The sequence below is a fragment of the Pteropus medius genome, unplaced genomic scaffold, assembly GCF_902729225.1.
Source record: "Pteropus medius unplaced genomic scaffold, Ma_sr-lr_union100, whole genome shotgun sequence".
NCBI lineage: Eukaryota > Metazoa > Chordata > Mammalia > Chiroptera > Pteropodidae > Pteropus > Pteropus medius.
The window spans coordinates 10,167,033-10,190,010 of record NW_024340701.1 but is presented as its reverse complement, the minus strand read 5'-3'; the positions used below and the strand labels follow the sequence as shown (position 1 = coordinate 10,190,010).

General features: G+C 41.7%; 1 protein-coding gene across 1 annotated transcript in view; it reads left to right on the top strand.

The window, feature by feature from the left end:
• Nucleotides 1–22,690, top strand: part of DAB1 (DAB adaptor protein 1) — a 370,550-nt gene extending 347,860 nt beyond the window's left edge. Inside the window, exons 11-15 of the mRNA XM_039887405.1 lie at nucleotides 84–192; nucleotides 6,090–6,638; nucleotides 10,094–10,221; nucleotides 10,567–10,677; nucleotides 22,586–22,690. Coding sequence (XP_039743339.1) covers nucleotides 84–192; nucleotides 6,090–6,638; nucleotides 10,094–10,221; nucleotides 10,567–10,662 — 882 coding nt within the window. The 3' untranslated portion in view covers nucleotides 10,663–10,677; nucleotides 22,586–22,690. The remainder of the gene's footprint in view (nucleotides 1–83; nucleotides 193–6,089; nucleotides 6,639–10,093; nucleotides 10,222–10,566; nucleotides 10,678–22,585) is intronic.
• Nucleotides 22,691–22,978: the final 288 nt, after the last annotated feature.

Below are 22,978 nucleotides of genomic sequence, written 5' to 3'. Positions count from 1 at the left end.
AATTCCTGCACCTGCTGCCTTCCATCCTTGATGAGCCACCTCCTAGGAGCTTCATGTACCCTTTGTCTCTCCCTGTCTGACAGACTCCTGCAACTCCAGGTGATGCCTTTATCCCGTCTTCATCTCAGACACTTCCAGCGAGTGCAGACATGTTTAGTTCTGTACCTTTCGGCACTGCTGCTGTACCCTCAGGTAAGCCCTCTTCCATCTGCCTCCCTTCCTTCAGCCTGCATTCGTCAAGAAAGAGAAAGGGTTGACTGAACCAGCTGCCAAAGTATGCCAGAACACCTGTGGAATTACCATTCCCTTCTGTGACTCTTCAAGTGACATTGAGAAGCTGCCATAGGGAGAGGGGGTGGTATTTACAAAAGTTCGGTGTCCTGCTGGGATTCAGTGATGTCTTTCATCTGGAAAGTTCAGGATTCCAGGTTGCTCAGGTGTATAGCTTTAGGGAGTTTGATGCGCACATATCCGTGTGAATCAGTGCAAGTCCGGCTCTTCCTGTCCATCTCAGCCAGAAGGAGAAAAGGCAGTGAGTAGAGAGGAGATGGATGAATCAGCTCTCCACAGACCTCTTGAAACCTGACTGATTGATGGGATCTGCCTTGTTTAGTGGAGATGAAAGGAGCGGGGAGGTTCCTCACCTCAGAAACCTAAGGGACAGAGCAAACCACTAACAGTGAATTGGGAGGACGAGGAGGCCCTTAGTGATTTAGAAAGCATTCTTTCTGTTTTCCAAATATTTTTTAAAATGTATATACTACTTTTACAACAGGGCAAAATATATATAGTAACAGTATCTCAGGTGAGTTACAAATTGGCAGGATCACAGGCAATTTGTCTCCATGGCATCAGATATCCCACTTTACTTGGACATGACCAAAGGCGGTATTAGTTCTGCTTTTTATAGACTTGGGAGCCTTAAAGTCTGTGTTGCTTTCTTTAACTACATATTTGAAGTTCGTGGCTTCATCCTTCTACTTTGTTCTTATAAATGGCAAATAGAGTTTAAATATTTTCGAATATAAATCTTGCATTTTCTATAAATAATGACTTTTAGTTACTTACTCTTAGAAGCAAATTCTTGCCATCAAATATAAACCTTGTTGTTATTCAAAATGAATTAAAAATTTATACTCTGTTCTGAAGTAGTTACACTTATTCCTCATGAGTCCAGAGATCATTATGAGCTTTGAGAAGCGATAAGAGTTTGGGAGCCACTGAATCTACTTACAATTTAGATATAAATAGCTTAGAAATTTATTTAATTGCTGAGCTTCCCAGCTGATTCTGTTTTACCCATCTCTAAAATGGGATGATGGTGATGACTGGTTTTCCTTACCTAAAATGGATATTAAAATTTCCTTGAGAATAGTGTAATAGAATGTCATTTTAAATAAGAATAACAGTTTTCTATCTAAAATGGACCACCTCGTCAGCCTTCAGCCTTATGATCACAATGCCCATGCTTTGCCCCCATCATTTGATCCATGAAGATATTCTGGCACAGGTGATGGGAACTCCAGGCACAATCATTCCATAGTTATTCACCGAGTGCCCAGGCTCTGTCCTAGGTGCTTGGAGTGTGTCAGGGAATACAACAGACACAGACCCCTGCCCGCAGAGAGCTCACTTTCTATTAGGGAAACAGACAACAACATGAAAACAAGTAACTTATATAATATGTGAGAAAATGCTAAGTAGTATGGACAAAAAATGTAGAGCAGGTATAGGGGTTCGGGGCCAGTGAAGGCAGATATAAATGGAGGTTGTAGTCAGGAAGGGCTCATGCAAAGGTGAGATGTGCCAGATTGGAAGTGGCAAGGGAGGGAGCCAACAGGGATTGGGGTTGAGAGTACTCCAGGCAGAAGAGGAATGACCTGGCCCCTTCGAGTCTCTATCCCCTCCTCCGTAAGTGAGAGGGTGGGACCAGATGCAATCACCTATGTGTTCCAGCCCTAATGTTTGATGAGAAGCAGCCATGCCAGGCACTGCTCTGGGCCTGTGCCAGATGAGGGCTTTGGAGGCCTAGAGCTTAGTCTTGCTGGTTGACCAGTTGTGTTTCAAACTACAGACAAGCCTTACTTCTGTACATTGAAATGTGGTTTCTGCTAAAAAATATACTGATAATAAAAATAGGTAGGTCACTTCCACGCTTCCGATTTTTAGAACGTAAATCTAAAATTAATTTCAATTAGTATGTTTTTACTTTCTTAAAATATGGTGAGGAACAAAACTAGGCTTTAGTTGGTATTAAACTCTCCGCCCTTTTCCTCCCTTAACTGGCCTTAAAATCACTGCAGCTGTTGAATCTCTACCTACTTGTCCCTAATTGTAGAGCCAGTGATGGGGAAACAGGGAAATGAGCTGGGGTATGCAGTACAACTGACTGGCTATGGGACACTAAGGCATCGAATGGACTAGGTTTGAATCCTGACTCAGCCACTTATTTATAAGCTTTAGACCCCTGGGCCAATTACTTAACCTGTCGGAGGCAGAGTTTCATCATCTTTGTAACTGAATTGAAAATAATAGTTACCTTGCAACAATATCCTGAGGACTGAATGAGAAAGTTAAGTGCATTGGAAAATGTTAGCACATTTTAGATACTCTATGTAGAAAATGCTATTATCACTATTACTCTGATTTCTAAAGTAGGAGAAATATATTTTGTCCTACCTGTTTTATTTTCCTTTACCTTCTTGAAATGTTTTTTTAAAAGGAAATAATGAAATTTAGGTCTTTGGCCTCTTGACTGTGCATAGCAAAGCTGGTCTGAGGGGCCTGGAGACCCTGCTACTAACCAGCTGTGTAATAAATACTCAGCCAAATCTCTTCGGGGACTCGGGAAAGTTATCTGTAAAACAGGGATAAGAATTCCACCTTTTAGAGTTGTTCTGAGGATTGCACAAGTTAATACATGTAGTAAAACATTTAAAACAGTGCCTGGCAGTATTTACATAAGTAAGCACTCACCTAATGTTTGCTACCCTGTCTGTCAGGGACCCCAGCTCTGCCACGCATGCTCTGTGTAGCTGCATCTACCTTCCCCTCAGGAAAATAGAGTTTCTCTAAAAATGCAACCTCCACTCAGGGAAGGATTTTTTTTTTTTTTTTTTACTGTTTTGTTCTTTATTCCATCTCCAGAGACTAAAACAGTACTTGGCACCCAGTAGGAATATTTCTGAATGAACGAATGAATCAATCAATCAATAATCTATCAAATGAAAGAAATAATGTGAATAAGAGGCACCATGCAAATTCAATACATGTTGGGGGAGTCTCTTAGTTTTTATTATTTTTCTTACATTTTAGTCTGCTTTTTCTGTTTTTCTTTTTCTTTTCAAATAATGAGAGTATCGCCAGGTACCAGCATCTGGTTATAAATTGCAGTGTTCAGCACTTTTTAAAAATCTAACTGCAAGGCATTAATGCAGGTGTTTCCTCTCACTTCACAGCAAGGAGGTATGTGATTGATCTGAACTCCATGGCATACACAGATGCTCCTTGGCACCTCCTCCCTCCACTGTTGAACGTTAATGAGCAAACAGTTACTAAGCTGTTACGTGGCTGCAATGACAGCCACCAAGTGGCTTCCCATGTCCAGGGCTACTGCAGCCCTGCCACTGAAGTGTCTCATCAGGCATGTACAGTGCCATGTGGCCAGAGAACCTTAGCTCACAGGCCTGGGGGTAGCCCAGGTTACAGGGACCCCTCCCTGCAGGAAAAGCGAGTGAAACTTGCAAGTTCCCAAACATGATACCCAATTACCCTGTGCTGCCTTTTTTTTTTTTTTTGAATATCGTACTTTGTCTGAAGCAAGATGGCATGAAGCCAGAGACATGCTAATAGCTTCCTCAAAAAGTGTACACAGCCCATCTGTTGGTTCTTTGGGGTGGGGTAAGGGAAGAGCAGGACAAAAAACCCTGCCACCAACAGTGAAATCATCAGAGATCACAGCACTTACAGGTCTTGGAGTTTAATTGTATACTTGGAAAAATGCAGTGAAGGCATTTGTTCTACTATGACTCATTCACCTTTAATATAGAGCCTTTTTGCAGTCTAAAGCATTTATGGGACAGCTAATATGTGCCCAAAACTGCGCTAGATGCAGAGTGAGGAGAGATATAAAATAAAGGGCTCCTTCCTAGTCTACTGAGGAAAGATAGAGTAACCGAGCAATTACAAGGCAGTGTAACAAGTGACATGCAGAAGATGAACACGAGGACTGTTGAAGCCCAGTGAAGGGAACTAATTGAGTCTCAAAGTGCAAATAAGGGGTAGCCACATGAAGAAGTGGGGATGGCTTTCTAGGCAGATGGACCAGCAGAGACCAGAGGGCAGACTGAGTGTTGTTTGCAGTTGCTGCAGGAAAAGTTGCCAGTGGGAATAAGAATTGAAAATGAGGATGAAGTGTTGGGGAGGGGGCTGACCCCCAAAGGCTCATAAGCCAAACTAAGGCATCTGAGCCTGATACTCAAGACAATGAATCACTATATTTGCATTTTAGATCAGTCCTCTGGTGGCATCGAGGAGGGTGGAATAGAAGCAAAGCAAAAAATGTGCTGGAGGGAGGCTGAAGCCTTTCATCCATTTACCAAGAGGGACGTCAGGGTCAGGATGGTCAAAAGGTCCATGGGCAGGTCTGCATGCTGTCAGGTTCAGTGCTCCCTTTTATAACATATTTGTAGTATTATAAAATGAAAGATAATATAGCCTATCTATACGGTTTTTCAAAAATCGATATGATGGCTTAGTAGTAAGGAGGAAATAAGAGAAAACTATAATAAAAACGTATGTATTTCAATAAGGCACAACCACACTGGAAGACGTGCTAAGTAGTCAGGTGTGTATACTTGGAAATGTAATCATCACAGGTACAGACCGATACAGGAATGTCATGTTGGCTCAAACATCACAAGAAGTGTTTCTGTTAGGGACCACGATTTTCCAAATTGGTGAAAAACTATTGATGGTGTTCCAAACAAAACAAAGTAACAGTCTCCCCTCAGTGTACGCAGTCGTTACATTCCTGGAAAACTAAGTGCAGTAAAACTGTGCGAATAAACTTTGAATTTCCATGTAATTCAAAGTTTTGTCTATGCTCGAATAATCATAAACAGAAAGTGAGATAGTATTTTCCTGTGCATGTTGGTCTCACACATCAAAGGATGTCTAGTATCAATGCTCTTGGCCCCTTCAGTGCCAGTAGTGTCCCCTCCTCCCAAGTTATCATGACAACCAAAACACACCCCACAGATTTCCTAATCATCCCGTAAGGGGTGGTAGCACTCCCACTGAGAACCACTGAGCCTCATCAAAGAAAAACAACAGAAAAACAAGTTGCAGAATTCTTAAGTCTGTTAGTAGGTTCAGCTCACTGCATGATTGTATGATAGGCAAAGGCAACAGGCAGTGTAAGCAAATTTCAAGTTTTAAATGTCAGCACCAATGCTTATTTTAGCCCCATTTCACAGACAAGGAGACCCTTAGAGAGCTTTCTAAGCTCTCCCCAAATCCCGTTGATAAGAAGTGGCTGTTTGATTTTCAACCTTGGCCACTAAAATTCCAACATTCCGATTTTCATTCACTTTGCACACAGCTTCAATTCTCAGCAGTAAGAGGTTCTAACCTGGTTTTACAACAAAGAGCCTTTCTCTTAGCATAAGCATTTGTGAAGCCCTAGGACTAGCAAGAAGGGAGGCAGGATTCAAACCCAGATATGCTTGGCTTCTAGTCCTCTGCCGTTTCCACTGAGACACACAGGCTCCTGAAGCCATGTGACATCAGAAACCTGTAACAACTCTAGCAATATTTATTATTACCTCCTGGATATCTGCCTGGCTTGCTCCCTCACCTCATTGTCATTTCTGCTTGTGAGGCATATCTTTGGGGAGATTTCCCATGGCCGCTGCTCTAGTACGCAGGCTCTGTGATAGCAGGAACTTCTGTCTTAGTCATCTTTGCATCCCCAGCCCCTAGCACACAGCCTGCCACTTAGTAGCTGCTTCGTACCCTTTTTGCCAATCACTTGACTCCATGAATTATTCTTTCCCAAGATGCCTGACTACTCTTCTTCACCCTTCCAGGTTATGTTGCAATGGGCACTGTCCTCCCGTCCTTCTGGGGCCAGCAGCCCCTCGTCCAACAGCAGATCGCCATGGGTGCTCAGCCACCAGTCGCTCAGGTGATGCCGGGGGCTCAGCCCATCGCATGGGGCCAGCCGGGTCTCTTCCCTGCCACTCAGCAGCCCTGGCCAACTGTGGCCGGGCAGTTTCCGCCAGCCGCCTTCATGCCCACACAAACTGTTATGTCTTTGCCAGCCGCTATGTTCCAAGGTCCCCTCACCCCCCTTGCAACTGTCCCTGCCACGGGTGACTCCACCAGGTCAAGTCCACAGACCGGCAAGCCCAGGCAGAAAATGGGGAAAGAAATGTTTAAGGATTTCCAGATGGCCCAGCCTCCACCCGTGCCCTCCCGCAAACCCGACCAACCCTCCCTCACCTGTACCTCAGAGGCCTTCTCCAGTTACTTCAACAAAGTCGGGGTGGCACAGGATACAGATGACTGTGATGACTTTGACATCTCCCAGTTGAATTTGACCCCTGTGACTTCTACCACGCCATCGACCAACTCACGTGAGTGCCGTTTATAAACCCAATGAGAGCGATGCCTTGTTTCCGGGGTCAGAGAACTCATCTGTTACATTCAACAGGACTCTTTGTTTCTATTACTACTACTACTGATAATATTAGGTACCAATTATAACATATGCACCTTCTCTACATGCTTTTTATTATTTTTATACTCATAACAATGCCGATGATAAGTTTCGGTAGACATGTTTGACAGATAATGAACCGGAGATTCAGAGACAAAAATAGGCAAAGTGGGAGAATTGAATACTAGCCTGTTATGTTTTTTTTGTTTGTTTTTTACCATGTCACGCTGTCTCTTAAGTTTCTGTTCATTTGCTCATTCATTTATTCATTTATGTATATTCCATTATGACACAGAGATTTCCATATGGCTCATTGAGATAAAATGAACGGTGTATGTGAATTTAAAATTTGTTAGGAAGAAGGATAAAAAACTAGAGTAGAAAATAAGATCAGGAGAAAACTTAGGGCAGAAAAACTTAAGGCCTCCTACAACTGGTATAGCTGAAGCCAGATTTTGACTCAAAGCTTAGGGTAGTCAAAGAGGAAAAATGGTGGTGTTGCAGGAAGCTCTGGACTGGAAACCTGAACAGCAGCTTTGTGTCTTAACTAGTTTTGTTCCTACGAGCAAGTCCCTATATTTCTGTGAGCCTCAATTTCCTCATCTATTTTAGGCTAAGAGTTATTAAAAGGACTCAGTGGTATATGTGCTAAAATACTATATACCTCACAGAGTCGGAAGTACTTTCATTGTCATTATTACTGCATATTGAGTGTCTTGGACCAGGCTTCTGATCTTGGCTCTTTCACCACAAGCTGTGCCTTTGGATAATCATGTGACTTCTCTTAACCTCAGCTGTGTCATGGGTAAAATAAGTGACAGGCAGTGTGCCTCCTTCCAGTTCCAGCATTCAGTGATTTTTCCCCAGCTCACATTTCTACTGAAGGCATCTGGAAAACCAGAACCATGCAGCCAGTCAGAATCCAGATACTCTTGAGCACATATATGCTTGGTCAGCACTATTCAGGGAAGGTGCCTTGACAGTTGATAAGGGGAAAAAAAGACTCATGGAACAATGAGTTTGGCATTTTCATTACTGTCACACATGATATGGATCACTGCTTGGCCAATACTGTGAATTATCAAAAAATATTTAATGTTAACATAATTAGATAGTGTCATTTCGGCCAGACTCAGAGTGCTATTCTGAAAATGAATGCCTTCGATGTGTATAAACAACCTACTTCCACTCAGGCCAGATGATCTACATAGCGGGGGCATCTCTATTAACTACAACTCACAGTTTCAGTGAAGAATAATGAATAAAAAATGAAATGTTAAATAAATGACAGCCATGCATAAATGAGCAAGCATCTTTTGAAAACAAATATCTCTCTCTCAATGTGTCAGCTACAGATAAAAGATTGAAGTTTAAGTTCTTTGAGGACAGGGAATACATCGTAATTGTTTCTGCACTGCTCATAATGCCAGCCTAGCATCTAGCACATGGGAAACGTTTGGGAAAGGTTACAGAGAATGAAACAAACAACACAAAAGCCACTCATTTACTGTCATTAAGAGTAGGGTTTTGCAGCCTGGGCACTTGATATTGATATTTTGGGCCAGATAATTCTTTATTGTGGGAGTCTATCCTGTGTTTTGCAGGATGTTTAGCAGCTACTCTGGCCTCTACCCATTAAATGCCAGGAGAACACATCTGATCCCTAGTGATAATGATTAAAAATGGCTATAGATATTGCCAAATGTCCCCTGGGAGTGAAATTGCCCCAAATTGATAAGTATGAACAGTATTTCTCTCAGAATTGGCAGCCCAACTGGGATTCTCAGCCTTTAGTAAGCACTAAACCACATCAAACAAAATCCAGAATCAAATTACACTCATAATTTAAATGTCTACCACTTATCAGGATGTTATAGTTTATCTCACTTAAACCCAGTGTAACTGATTTGTTTCATAATCATCAATGAAACAAGACAGACTTACTTTTAAATTAGAGAAAAAACTTAATATTTTATTTTAAAGAAAATTAGTGAAACCAGCCTTTCTATCCTCTTATGCATCAGCATTACCTTTAGAATGACTTGAGTGGAGGATCAGTTGGACCAAAAATAAACTCAAAATAGGAATAGAAAAGTAGAGTTGAATGGTCAATATCAGACCTGTATTAAACACCAGTGCTCTTATTTCATAGCTGTGTTAACTTCAAGAAAGTCACTTCACCTCTCTGAGCCGCAATATCTTCATCAGAAAACAACAGAAACAAAAAACTAGTTACAATACCATCTTGCAGTGTTTATGTTAGAGAACATAATGGATGCAAAGTGCCTAGCACAGTGTCTAGCTTGCTGGCACACAATAACAGCATTGTTATTCTAAATATAGATTCATCGAGGCAAAAGGAGCTCATCAAGTTTTATATTCACCCACTGTCTGATAAACAGCCAGATTTTGTAAATTCCGAAGAGTTATAGTAGGGAGGCCTTACCAATAGCATTTGAAATTCAGCTGCTAATTAGAGCCACGCCACCCCTCACTTGGGTCTGAGCCAATGACTAGTATTTTCTATGCCAAATTAGAAATTTTTGAAGGAAGAATAGTTTCAAATGGCTTGTTATAAACCTCTGGAACAAATGAGACCAGGAAAATGTTGGAAAGTCAGGACAGAAAATGCATACCCTTATAGAATGAGGAATACAGTGTCAGCTGTGAAGTCGCCATTTGCTACATCAGTTTCCTCGGATCACTGAGGCACTATTCAGCACATGGTTACCTACTATGTGCCAGGATATAAAGCCTGATTCTACCAGTCGCCAACTGGGTGGCCTGGAGTAATTTAGCAATCTTCACTTACCTTATCTGTAAAATTGGGATAACCTTACCCCAAAGAGGCTTTGTGAGGGTTAGAGATGCTGTCTGGAAAATTTCTGACAGTGTCTGATACATAGTGGGCACTCAGCGTATATCATTGTCCTCTGATCTATTTATTCTTATTGAATTAATTGTATGCTATTAAGAGAGAAGAAAGAAAGCTAGAGTCCAGTGGCTCTTAACCTGAGGGTACAGAAACACAGAGTTTCTGATTCAGTAGGTCTGGACTAGGGTCCAAGAATTTGCATTTATAACAAGCACCCAGATGTGGCTGATGTCCCTGATCCAGGGACCATCCCCTTCAGAACCACTACCTCTCCCATCCGTGTGGACTAGCTCCTTCCTGACCATCAAGTATGTGAAAAGACAAGATAAACACGTACGGAGGAGATATTAAACTGTGCAACTGTTTGGACCTGCAATAGGAAGAGGAGCCCAGTGATTTGACCTAAACATAACTAGAGCCCTGAGGTTTCTGTTGGACATACACGGTTGCAACCAGACACTTATGACGTTTTCTCTCTTTGCATGGTCTGTGTGCAGCTCCAACCCCAGCCCCTAAACAGAGCTCTCCATCCAAATCATCTGCATCCCATGCTAGTGATCCTACCACAGATGACATCTTCGAAGAGGGCTTTGAAAGTCCCAGCAAAAGCGAAGAGCAAGAAGCTGTAAGTGATTTGTTCATTCTGTGTTTGTTTTTCTTTAAAATCAAAACTTCTATATCTGAAATGGGCAATGCATGAGGAAACCTACATAGAAAAGAATGCTGGCTCAGATGCTTAAATTCTAAATTGGTTACTAAGGGGCTTTATGGTCAAATGAGCAGCAGAAAAAACATCCTTTCATTAAGTTGTTCCTAGAAATTCTTGCATTTGTGGGTGTGGCATCCTCTAACTGAAGTTTTTGCCTCCTTTAAAATAATCAGTGATATTTTTGCATGAAAGTATGCTCAGCTGTCTTATATTTTCAAATGTTGAAAAGAAAAAAAAAAGTGTTATCTTCTTGTGTTCTAGCCTGATGGGTCACAGGCCTCATCCAACAGTGATCCATTTGGGGAGCCCAGTGGGGAGCCCAGTGCTGATAATATAAGTCCACAGGCCGGTAGCTAGATAGCGCAGGTCTGGGTAGGTATCTGTCCTTTTATCTCTTTCATCCTTAAGCTATCTGCTTTCCCTTTCGCTTGTTCTTCATTTCTGAAGTTACACCCCTGATGTTTATACCATCTCTCCTTGCTTGAGTGTACCTCAGATGTTTGTATCATCTCTCCTTGCCTGAGCATATCTCTGATGTTTGCATCATCTCTCCTTGCCTGGTGTCTGTTACCTTATTTTTCCTCATGGATGCATGACCTTTGACATATACTGGGAGGTAGGGGTAAGGGTGAGGAATGGGGAATGGCCACATTACTTTATTAATGATATGTTCTAAAGAGTGGTAATGATAGAATGAGGCGTGGTCAATACTACTTAACATGGACCCCATTTCTGAAAGTATTGATTCTGAGATGGACACATTCTGCCCACCCTGATCAATTTTCAGTGAGACGTGGTCCAGATGCTTTAATCTTTTAAGTGTCCTCATTTGCCTACATTCCACAGATCTGAAGAGGTCACCAACCAAACTCACTGAGTAGCCAGACTAAGAAGCAAAAATAAGCAGTACTTGAAATAAGATTGATTGAGCTGTACAATCATGGTAGCCCATTTTGTCTAGCCAGAAGCGGCCCCCATACCCTTTCCAATGTGAAAGTGAAATTCAAAGCCCGAAGACATGTAGTATTCTCTCCTGCGGCTCCGCTGTTTGCACCTGTGCTGCAGCATGTGGTTTGCCACCAAACCACTTCAGATTCCATCAGCAGCTACTTTGAAAGATGTGTACTTCCATTTACTAGAAGTGGCTTTTGGCACTTGAATTTCAATATATCTGATTTGATCGAAAGAAATTTGCTGATGAAGCAAACCTTCTCAGGAGACAGAAGTACACCTGTTACCCAGAGATGATTTCTAAGGTCACTCCTTGACAAATGTGTTCAATTTTTAGATACTTTCCTAGTTTTCCATAAATGTGTAGGACTGCAAGGCCGTACCCACAAAGCGCCTTTTTTAGTCCTGAACAGTGTGGTCAGAACCATTAAAATGGTAAATAGTGTTCGCTGTTCATAAATGGATTCTGAAGCTATCTCAAAATCATTCTCAGTTCACGTGTAAGTTGTTTCGATGGTTATTGAAAGCTAATACAGTGTCTTGAGAGTGCATTTTGTTAATAGATTTTATGATTAAAGAACTTAACATAGTCTATATTTTGCCACATTTTATATCAGTGCAATAGCACATAGTAACACATCGTGCCATGCAAAACCATTAATACCCATCTAAGAATTCAGTTTTACAAAGCTATTTGGGAAGCTGGCGAATTAAAAGCAAAGTCAATGTTCCAGGAAAGAGAAAAGTTGAGGACTATGCGTGGACCCCTTGGGAAGAATCCCCAGGAGGTTTTTTTCTACCCTTTGCCTATGTTTTAGTTCACATGCTCAACCTTGCCTTGAGAAATTTGATGAATGAACTAGAGGCGACGACAAGAGCCATTCATCAGGATAACAGCAAACATCATCCTAAAATTGAAGTTATTTTAGAAAACAAAGATGACTTATACCATTTGCAGATCAATGTATCAAACCTTCATCTTTACGAGCCTATTCAGGTGTGACAGTCACACAAGCGAAACTATTTTGTGGGGCTTCAGCCTGTTCTGCATTTGTTGCTCCATCCAAACCCCAAGCTATGGCTGAGTTGTAAATGGATGTAGTGAGAAGAGCTCAGAATTTGAAATAAGTTCAAATTCTAGTTCAGCTACTTAATGGTGGGAAATCTTGGACAAGAACCATAATTTCTTTTGAGTTGTGATTTGTTCATCTGCTAGAAGAGGCTTATAGTATCCATTAACTGAACTGAGATAGCGTATGTTGAGTCTCTAGCATGGAGGCAAACACTCAGTACTCAGCTTGAAACTCGGCTTAAAAATCTGTATTCTAGAGTAAGACTGTCTGAGTAGAGGATCTGGCTCCACCACTTATTTGCTACGTGACCCCGATGAGATTTTTATAGTAAGTCTATCTTATTTTGAAAAATGAAGATAAAAATAATGCCACCTTTTAGAGTTATTGTTTGAACCAAATAAGATGATATATGTGGAGCTCTTAGCACAAATAGATATTAGCTGCCACTACCAAACCACCACCACTACACCACCACCACCACCACCATCGTCGCATCATCACCACCATCGTCTACCAGCACCACCACCATCATCACCCAACATCATCATCACCACCACCGCCACCATCACCACCATCACCATCATCATCATCTCACCTGCCATCACCACCACCTCCTACCTCCACCACCATCACCCATATCACCACCGCACTACCACCGCCATCGCCATCATCGCCACCATTATCTTACCACCACCCACCACCACCACCACCGCCTGCCGCCATCCTTATGTTGTATCCCAATAAATGTTGGTTCCCCACTACATTAGATTTTAGACATTTAGCCCTTATGTTGAATAAATTCTACCTTAGTGACCCAGGCCATTGGCTAGGAGGTTTTACTCTGTATTTTCTATCTTCAGATCATTAATTTTCAATATGCCTCAAAACAGCTTTGAGGCAGAGAAGAAAAGAAAAACCTACTTCTTAGCCCTCTGGCATGCCCTGTTTCATAATCAGAATGACCCTAATTAGGGCCTCACAGGCCACCTCTCACTTTCAATAAATGAGCAGTCTTATGTTCACATGTAAACCATCATAAGTAGCTCCCAGCTTCAAGGGAGGGCTGGCCGATGTCATCTTCAATGAAGCAGTTTCCTCCCTTTGAAAGCTTAGCCTGGCAATTTCACAATTGCCTATCAAGAATCGTATGCCAAGAGGCTGATGCCAGCCTTGCAGACATATCCCCTAGATACCCACAAGGGAAGTTCAAATGAGCCTTTCTGGGCCCCTGCATCGATAGAAGCACAAGCCACATTTGATCTTTCTGTCTCTATTCCATTCACCCAGCTAACCTACTGGAAATTTTTTAATTTACTGTAAAGCATTTTTTAATGCTTTTCTAGACATTCAGAAAAGGGATAACATACAGGGATAATTAGATATGTGGCTTTATTTTCCCCTGTACCTTCGTACAGTTGGAAAGCGTGAGTCCCATCTTTCTTATCACTCTTGCAACCATTATCTCCAGCTGCTTTTGTTTAGAAATACCCACACAATTCTGGGTAGGCAGAGGCGACATCTGTTGATAGGTTAAAGCCATGTTTCACCACAGTAAGAGAAAACAGACAAACTCGATCCTTGCAGGTGGAGGCTTCAGGGACAATCTCAGACAGCATTTCGGTTTTAGCAATAAAGGGAAATATCTTCAATTATTTCACTTTCCTCTACCCTTCTGTCTGGGAGAACCACATATCTTCAAAAGACTAGGTCAATAGGGGTAAAAAAGAACCAAAATAATATTATAATGGCTGGTGTGGGAAAGGCAGGTAATTTATACTTCACTTATGTGTTGCTGGAGCAATTTTAAGGGCAAAATGTTAGCTTTTGAGGAGATGAAAGAAAAATGAAAACATTTATTTGGTTAAATGGCTAAGTAAATAAACTGCCTATCAGACTTTCCCAGCTGTCAAGTCAAAGTAGCATCTGTAACAATAGGGAATTGTTTGGTCTGTCTCCCTTAGTAACAATAGGTATTGCCATAAATAATAAGTTGCTGTCATTTTTTTAATACAGATCTCCATAGTGGGAACTGAAGACAAAATATTACTGGTGGATTTCTAGCATTCAAGGGAAAGGAAAGCTGAACTTCAGATTCTCTAAGAGGAAGAATCTTTTTTTAAAAAAGAAGGGTTGAGAAAGAAAGGCACACAGAGTTCAGGGGACTTGAGTCTGAATTGTGGTTCCAAAGCAGATGACCTTAGGCACACATGTAACCCCTCTACACCCTGTTCTCCTCATATGGATACACATGGATAATTAGAATAACTCCCTCACAAGACTGTCCCGGAATTAGAAAATACCATGAATATGAAAGTGCTTTGTAAGCTTCGATAGTCAAATATATGTACTTGGGCTTTTCGTCACTAGTCTGTTTTTAAATAGAACCAAACAACAGTCTTAAAACAAAGAACCACAAAAACAGAAAATAATCTGCCCATTTCATGGACATAGCACTGAGTGGGAAGTTCAACCCAAGGCATTAGAATGGTTCAGGCAGATGTGAAGGGCCTGGCTGATGGCAGTGTCGGCTAGATGAGAGGTGGGCTTTGGGACGAGAGCTATTTAAAGATAAAATCAGGAGGAAGTTAATACTGAAGGGAAATGGGAGGTGAGGACAGAGGAATAATCTAGGATGACCCCTGGTTCCTACTTTAGGGGTCTAGGTGGTACCAGTCACTCTAAGCAACAGAGCAACATGCTTGAGAGGAAAGAAGCAAGTTTACTTTGAGACCAGATGAATATGAGGTGGCTATGAGACATCCAAGGAGAGATGCCAGCAGGCTGCTAGATACGAGACGCTGGAGGTCAAAAGAGAAAACCAGACTACAGGTCAAGATTTCAACGTGGTTTTCAGTCAGTGGAATAGTGGGCACTACTAGAACACACTGATCATTTAGACCAGATATTTATGTTTTGTAGGCCGTACCATCTCTGTCACAACTAACCTGCTCCACTATGGCTGTAGAAAAGCAGCAAAGAACATGGCTGAGTTCCAGTAATACTTTACATACAAAAAACAGGCAGCCACCCAAACTAGCCAATGGACTGTAGTTTGCTGACCTCTTGTTTACATTATGACCAGTGTTTCTAGAATCACTCTATAGAAGGTAATCACAATGTCTTTCGTTTACTACCACTAATAAAATATATTTAAAAATCAGTAACATGTTTATAGCACTTTCATAAACATCACCTAATTCCATCCTAAGGGGAACACATCAGTATTTTAATTTTTCCCATTCCACAAATATGACAGTTAAGGTAGAAAGGCTAATGACTTGCTAAAATAAAATCAAAAGATTCATGAGTAATGGGGGTAGGATTTAAATCTGGAGCTGGATTAAGTAGTTTAAGAGCACACAGACAGGACCAGAACACCTGGGATTTAGCATCTTCTCTTGGACTTAATTGCTGTGTGACCCGAGGCAGATGGCTTCCTTTCTGACTTTTGGTCTCCCCTTCTGGAAAGCAATGTCCACGGGCCCTTCCAGCTCTGACATTTTAGAACCTTCTAACTTGCCGAATATCGCCCAACTAGAGCATGGAAGACCCATTCCTCAAATTCTTCCAAGAGCACCCCTTCTCCAGGCTGTCCTTATTTCCAGCTAACAAAGGACAGGACCCGAGTCCCTTAAACATGCTGACTTCATCAGGATTCCTGGAGGCCATTGGCTTGTGATCCAGGACCCTCTCTTGATGACCAGGAGCTTACTCAGGACAAGCTGTCCTGCTTATGGCAGAGAACTGGTGTCAACAACCTCAGTATCCTCATCTGCTATGTGACAGGTTCAGGACAGATGATGTAATTGTGCAAAGCAAATACTTTGTGTCTATCATTATTGTTATTGATAGGAAAATGTAAAATTGATCAAAACATGTGCAGACAGACCCCCTTGGAACTCAGACTGTGTGTCTCTGGGTTCACCAAGTGAGCTTCAGCACCCCAGGATCGCAGGAAGTGAGTGTGTGTGGCGGCCGCATCAGTCACTAAGGTATTATCATTAAATCTATCCTGTATTTTGAAGACTTTTCTACCCTGAAAGACAAATTTTCAGGCTGAAAGTGGTTAGAAAGCTTTGTCTTTTCCTTTGAATAAAAAGGAAAGGGAGAATCCCACCACTTGTTAAAATCCTTTATGTCATCTGAGCTCACCGTTACTTATCACCATGATGTAGATGTTACAAAGACGATTTTATAGATGAACAAATGGAGGCCCAGGTGAAATGCTTGCCTATGTTCATAGAGACAGTCAGGAGGATTGCCGGCCTTTTTCTGGCTCTGAAATCCATGCATTTTTGATGATGCTATTTATGTCTTCAGATTGAACTTTATTAAGTTATTTCAGCCTTATTTACACTCCCTGACAACCACCACCCTTTTTCATTTGCCAGACTAGGAAATGTAAAACCCCACTGAGCCAGGCCCCAGTGTTGGGACTAGAAGATCACTAGGCTGAAGCTGTTCCCTCGGTAGAACGATGCTGAGCTTTGCCTCACCCCCAGGCCCACTCTGGTCCCTGGCTGGGCTCAGTGTGAACCTCGGGCCCCCAGGGCGGGGCACAGCTGGGCTCACTCGGCAAGCAGACTGCATGATGCACATTCAACTCACATCCAAGACCACCTTTCTCAGCATGACCTGTCTTTTCTCCACTATTAATTTTTTTGGACTCACCTTTGTTAGACAAGGCCAAGCTTTCCAAAAATAAACACTATAAAAATTAAATGGATGCAAAGTAATAATAAGCACAATTTAGGTGACTTTCAAAAGAGGCTCATTATAATACAGGATAGGAAACTATTTGCTCCTATTTCAAGCCCAAGAGTTGGTGATAGGTGAGGGAGTGAGGAAACCAACACAGAAATGGCATCCAGACTTGGGCTGCCTCCTGGCTCTCCACCATTTCCCATGGACGCTGGGGGAAACGACCCTCACATCTGGGAGTTTCAGTTTCTTCCTGCAGGAAAGGAACTGTGAGACTAAGGACCCTTCCTGCTTTGACATTCTGCAAAAGCAAACACATGGTAGTGGAAAGGACAGTGGGCTTAAAAAGACCTGGATGTATTTACACGAAACTCTAGAAAAAACAAATCTAATCTATGGGTACAGAGTCGGAGGTGATAAAAGATTTTTGAAAATAGTAGCGATGGTTGCACAACATTGTGAGTGTAGTTAATGCCACTGAGTTGCATACTTGATGATTAAAGTGGCAAATGCTATGCCATATGTATTTTGCCACAATGAAAAACTAATAATAATAATAATAATAATAACAAACCTAGTTATATGTCAGCCCTGCCCTGTGCTGGCTGTGTGAACCTGGGCAAGTCATCAGACTCTGGGGAGCCAGGCTTCTTCCCTATAAATGGAGATAAGAAAGTCCAGGGCACAGCCACAGTGTGACACCCAAGTGAGATCATGTGTGTGATACAGAAAAGTTCTTTACAGACTGCTAACATTTCTGTAAATAAATATAAGTTCATCTCTAAGTCTGTGATTCGGCTTGACTGTTGGACGTAAGCACGTAATTCATACTTAAAGTTGTCTGCAAATGTGGCAGCCTTAGTTATCCAGAGGTCCCTGCAACCAGATTCTTTAGGTGAACCCCACATTCTTTCTGCAGTTTCCCTGGGGCTGATCTAGCACCGTTATTAAGTTTCATAACAGAGCTCCATTGCCTATGTGCTATGAAGGAGAAGCAATTTGGAAAACCACCGATGGGTGATTATGAAGCCTAAAACCATCTTCTGTAAAGGAAGGATAAAGCCCAATGCCCAGACATAAGGGACCTAACCTTTTTGGGGGTACCTCCTCTGTGCCAGGCTCTGTGCTATACAATCAACATATATTTTCTCCTTGAATGCTCATTACACCGTTCACAGAGAAGAATTCTAGCCTCATTTTACAGATGAGGAAACTGGCGCTCAGAGGGGTTAAGTAACCTTCACAGAGTCCTAGGGTTACTAACTGGGTGACAGTAAGAAAGAGCAGTGGCCTGACAGCCAGGAACCAGCCCAGCCCTCACAGCTAGGCTTTGGGGTTCTGTGAACATAAACAGGTTCACAGAACATCAGCATCAGACAGAACTATTCTGTGATCATGATGGGTCAAGACAAATCGGAACCATTCTGTAGCCATGGCTCAGCACAGGCAAAACTTGAACGTTGTCCACATTATATACATGACCAAACAGTCTTCTCTCCTGGCTTCACCCTTGCTCTGTTCTTTCTGCCCTCGAGATAAGATTTTTTAAAATGATCATACTCCCTCTTCCTAAGAGCATCCAACCCAGAGAAAAACCTCACTTTTTTTTTTTTACCTTCCCCCAAATTATCTAACATAAGCCAAATCCTGGAATAAGCACTTTCTTACACCCTCTTAGAGAGATGCTCATGGCTCCCCTTGCTTCAATGAGTAATAAACCCAACTTGTTCAACTGCAAGTGTGTTCCTGGTGAATTTTGGCTGCAGGAGATTGGCAGCGGGAATACTAACCTAGATTTACCTGATTTTAAATCTGTGTGCTTTCATTCTTTCACCGAGCCTCCCAGAAAATAGGGTATTCAATTTAAGTCAAAGTTTGGGGGGCTGATTTTGTTTTCATTTGCATTGTCTGGTTTTCCGTCTACTTTGTTCTCTAGAAGATAGTACTATGTCAATCACAGGTGAGCTTAAAGTTCGTGAGTATTTGCTAGCTTCCATTAAGCGAAGAACCATTCATTCATTCACCCACATCCTCATTCTCCATGTTGTTAGCAGCTGTGCCTCCCATGTTCCAAGCTTTCGCTCAGAATTTGAGATACTGACATGAAAGGTGCAGTGGAGCTTACTGTGTAGAAAGTACTTAGGGAATGACATGATGGCAGTGTAGAAGGAGGTCTACACAGGGCACTATAGAGTCTAAGAAGCCTTTATACTTGAGCTGGTTCTGAAAGTATGAACTCTCAGATGCAAAACAAAGAGAGGACCTGAAGGCACTGTCTGAGCAGAGCCCCAGAGATGGGAAAGTCCTGTCATGTCAGACTGACCAGAAGCAGAGTAGGGAAGGTAGGGCATAGGAGAGAGAGGAAGTAGACAGGGCTGGTGGAGCCATGTTGGGAGGGCCTTGTGTGCCATCGTGAGGAGTTTGCGTTGTCCTCGGGAGTCAGGAGGGTTGTTTCAAGCAGGAGACTGGCATGACCAAATCCATTTCAGAAAGATTATTCCGGCAGAGGCATTAAATCTCTTTTTTAAAGCTTGATATACGTGACCTGAAAGTTGAGTTTTGAGTCACAGTCTGAAAGGGGCATTTATTAGCTCTAATAGACTATAAGACTAATAAGTCTTGTGCACCCAGCTAGAAGCTTTGACCTTACCTTGTGGGTAATGGGGAGCCTTTGAGTGATTTGAAGAAGAGCAGAGATGTGGTCAGATCTGCCCAGAGAACAAAAAACATCACCAGCGGGCTGTATTAATGTGTGATACCATTTAAACATTTTGGAATATCGAAAACAGCCTGAAGACCCCACTGTGACCTTGCCAGAAGTCAGGTCGGAAATTTCTGGATCAAATGATTTCTTAGCTCCCCTCGAGCTCTAAGATTTGGTAACAAGAAAGGAAGAGCTATTGCCAAAATGGATAATGCATCACGGTGTCAGACTTTGGGATTATCTGCTGCTTGGGGTTTTCCACACCACTGCTCCCCTTCATTAGTGGGGATAATTGAGAGTTGACTGCACTCGTTACTACTGTTGTGATGGGGATTTGAGGCTAAATTCCGGCAAGCAGGAGATGTGTGAATATTTATCTCAGCTGCAGAAAGTTAATGCAGTGTGGCATTAATTACCCTGTCTGAGCCTGCTGTCTTCTTCTGTTTTTAGGTGTCATTCTCAGTTGAATAAATTAGTTTCCAAAATTAGAATAGAGCAAATTGTAGGGTGAGATCAAGGCAGCCTGACTTCTTAGGGCATCCAAAAAGAAGAGTGGGCTGAGGAAGTCTACCCAGGGAAGATTAAGATGCATCTTGTAGCCCAGCATAGGCAAAGAAAATGGTTTTTCCCAGTGCTTGCACTTTATAACTAACTCCACCTTGGCTCCACCCAATCCACCCCAGAATACAAACACAGGAGAGTTACAGGCTTTATAAGCCTGTACAACACCTATTCGAAACATTTCAAGACATCAGTTGAGAATAGTTTAGGTGCTTAATAAATCATCTTGCTATAGATTTTGCTAGATTAGAATTTGAGAGAATAAAGCTGAACTGGAGTGATTTTAGGACAAAGGGATCAGAATAGTAAAGAATGTAGAAACTGTATCGTAGTCATTTACTAATTCAGCAAACTTTTACTGAGCCTTGACAGTGCTAGTTTCACATATGTGAAATGGCAAAAGGAACTGGCGGGCAGTAACCGGAAGCAGGGTGTGGAAGACTAGGCTTCTATGCTTTCTGTTATTGGACATTTGGAAGAAGAATTACACTTATTCTTTAGGTTTTAAAGGTAGTATGGAGTCCCATAGATGGAAAGTATGGAGGGACCAATTGACATTCAGTTATGTAACAGAATAGGGTGCCTGAAGGGTAGGAAGCTCCTTCTCCCTGGGAGAATACAAACGTAATGAGTTCTAGAAGAAGACATCCTGGATCTGATGGTAGGAGTCCTGGATCCTATTCATGGCATGGTTGCTAGTAACCTTGTGACTCTGGAGAAACAAAAGCTCTCTTCTCTGGGCTTCAAATTTCTCATCTGTAAAATGATGGATCTGGACAAAGTTATCTTCTAGTCTGTTCTGACTTTACAATAAAGACAAGCAGTATGATATATTGAATACATGAGAGGTGGCACAGTGACCTTGAGATCCCATAAAAAAAACTCTCTGATCTTCAGTTTTTATCTCAGAACGAGGATGGAACAATACAAGCCACTCCCAGGACTGTTAAGCAGATAAAATAAAACACGAGGGAGCTTTATGAACTTTAAAGCACTCTACAACACTACAGATTAAAGAGTTGACCTTTTTTCTTTTTCTTCTTTTTTTTTTTTTGGCAGCTGTTGTGTACACTAGAAAAAGCACTGGACCCTATTTTTAGGTCTCATGTCCCAAACTTACAAGATGTGTGACTATGAGCAAATTACTTAACCTCTCTGTGCTTGATTTCTCATTTGCAAAAGAGATAAAGCATCATTTAACTTACAAGACTGTTGTGATGAGTTAAAAAGACAATGCACTTGAAAATACCTAGCGTTGTGCTAGACACATAGGTTCAATCTGGTGGTCCAAAAAAAGAAGCAACTAATAGTCACATGGCAGGAGGCAGGTTAATATATAAAATATGGCAGAATTAAGATATAATTCTGGCACAAACATTCAAGAGAAACAGCATAAAGGTCAACTTTAATGGAAGAGCCTATGTATGCTTAAGACCAGAGTATTGACCTGATCTGCTTGGCCAGTGCATCTTGGGCCATTTCAATGTAAACTGGAGTCCTGAAATGGTTTCAATGAGGCCAAACACCTTTTACCACCTGCATTTGGATTGAAGGTTTGCTATATCATGTACTAGTGAAAATCCTTGTGTATGTCTTAGTGCAGCCTCGTAGGTGCAGGCAAAGGACTGGCCAAACCTGAAACAGCAGATTGAATGGAAACAAGTCCCAGAAGCTTTTAACTAAGAGCTAATGGCACAATTCCTGTTTCTCTTGCTCTAAAGTATGCTCCGTCATCACTACATGGAGAAACCAAAGAGCAGATTGAAGTAAAATTTCAGCAATATCAAGTGGACATTCATAAAACTGTTGGAACAATCTCCACTTGACTCATGATAATTGTTACCATTTTCTGAAGACCTGTTATTGCCAAATACTGTGCTAGGTGCTTCATGTATATTATCTCTAATTCTCTCAAGAACCCTGTAAGATGAACAATATTGTTCCCATTTCATGGTTGGGGAAACTGAGTCTCAGAAAAGCTAAGTATCTTGCCCATATCACACAGCTTCTCTAGCTCTCTCTACTATGCCATGCTATTTCTCTAACAAGGGCAATCAGTCTCCCTTGAAAACCAAGGACAAATGCCTGGTTGAGTAGTCCTCCTTGATGATAAAAAAAAAAAAAAGTTGCCAAAATGTTATGCATCATGATCCAATAATCCAAAAATTACCTAAGGTCATCCATCATATCTTGTCGCCTTTCTGTTCTAATCCCAAATTCTCCTTCCCAAGCTGTCTCAGAAATTCCTATCTAGAAAAGAGCAGGTCTCATTTTGTCCCTCTATCCATAGGAGCTGGAGCCTCTCTATACGCAGATCAACAGACCTAAGAAACAGCATCAATGCGGGCTCGTGACGGGTGCTTCAAGACTGGCATGGAAATCAGCATTACAATAGGCTCTCTTGTATTCTTTCAACTCACCTCATCCCACGAAGAAACTCATTATTGCCCAATGGAACTCATTTGGAAGAGGGAACTCAGAGTTTTTGGCAACCAACAGTAGATATCTATGGCAGCACAAAAACAAAACAAAAAAAAGCATAAAAGTATAACAAAATCATACCCAACGTTAAACCACAAATCAAGCAAATGCTTATCCAACAAATATTCTGAGCTCTCTTAGTGTGCGTTTAAGATGACCCAGTATGCAAAATCTTAATTCTCTTTTTATTTCTCTACCTGTT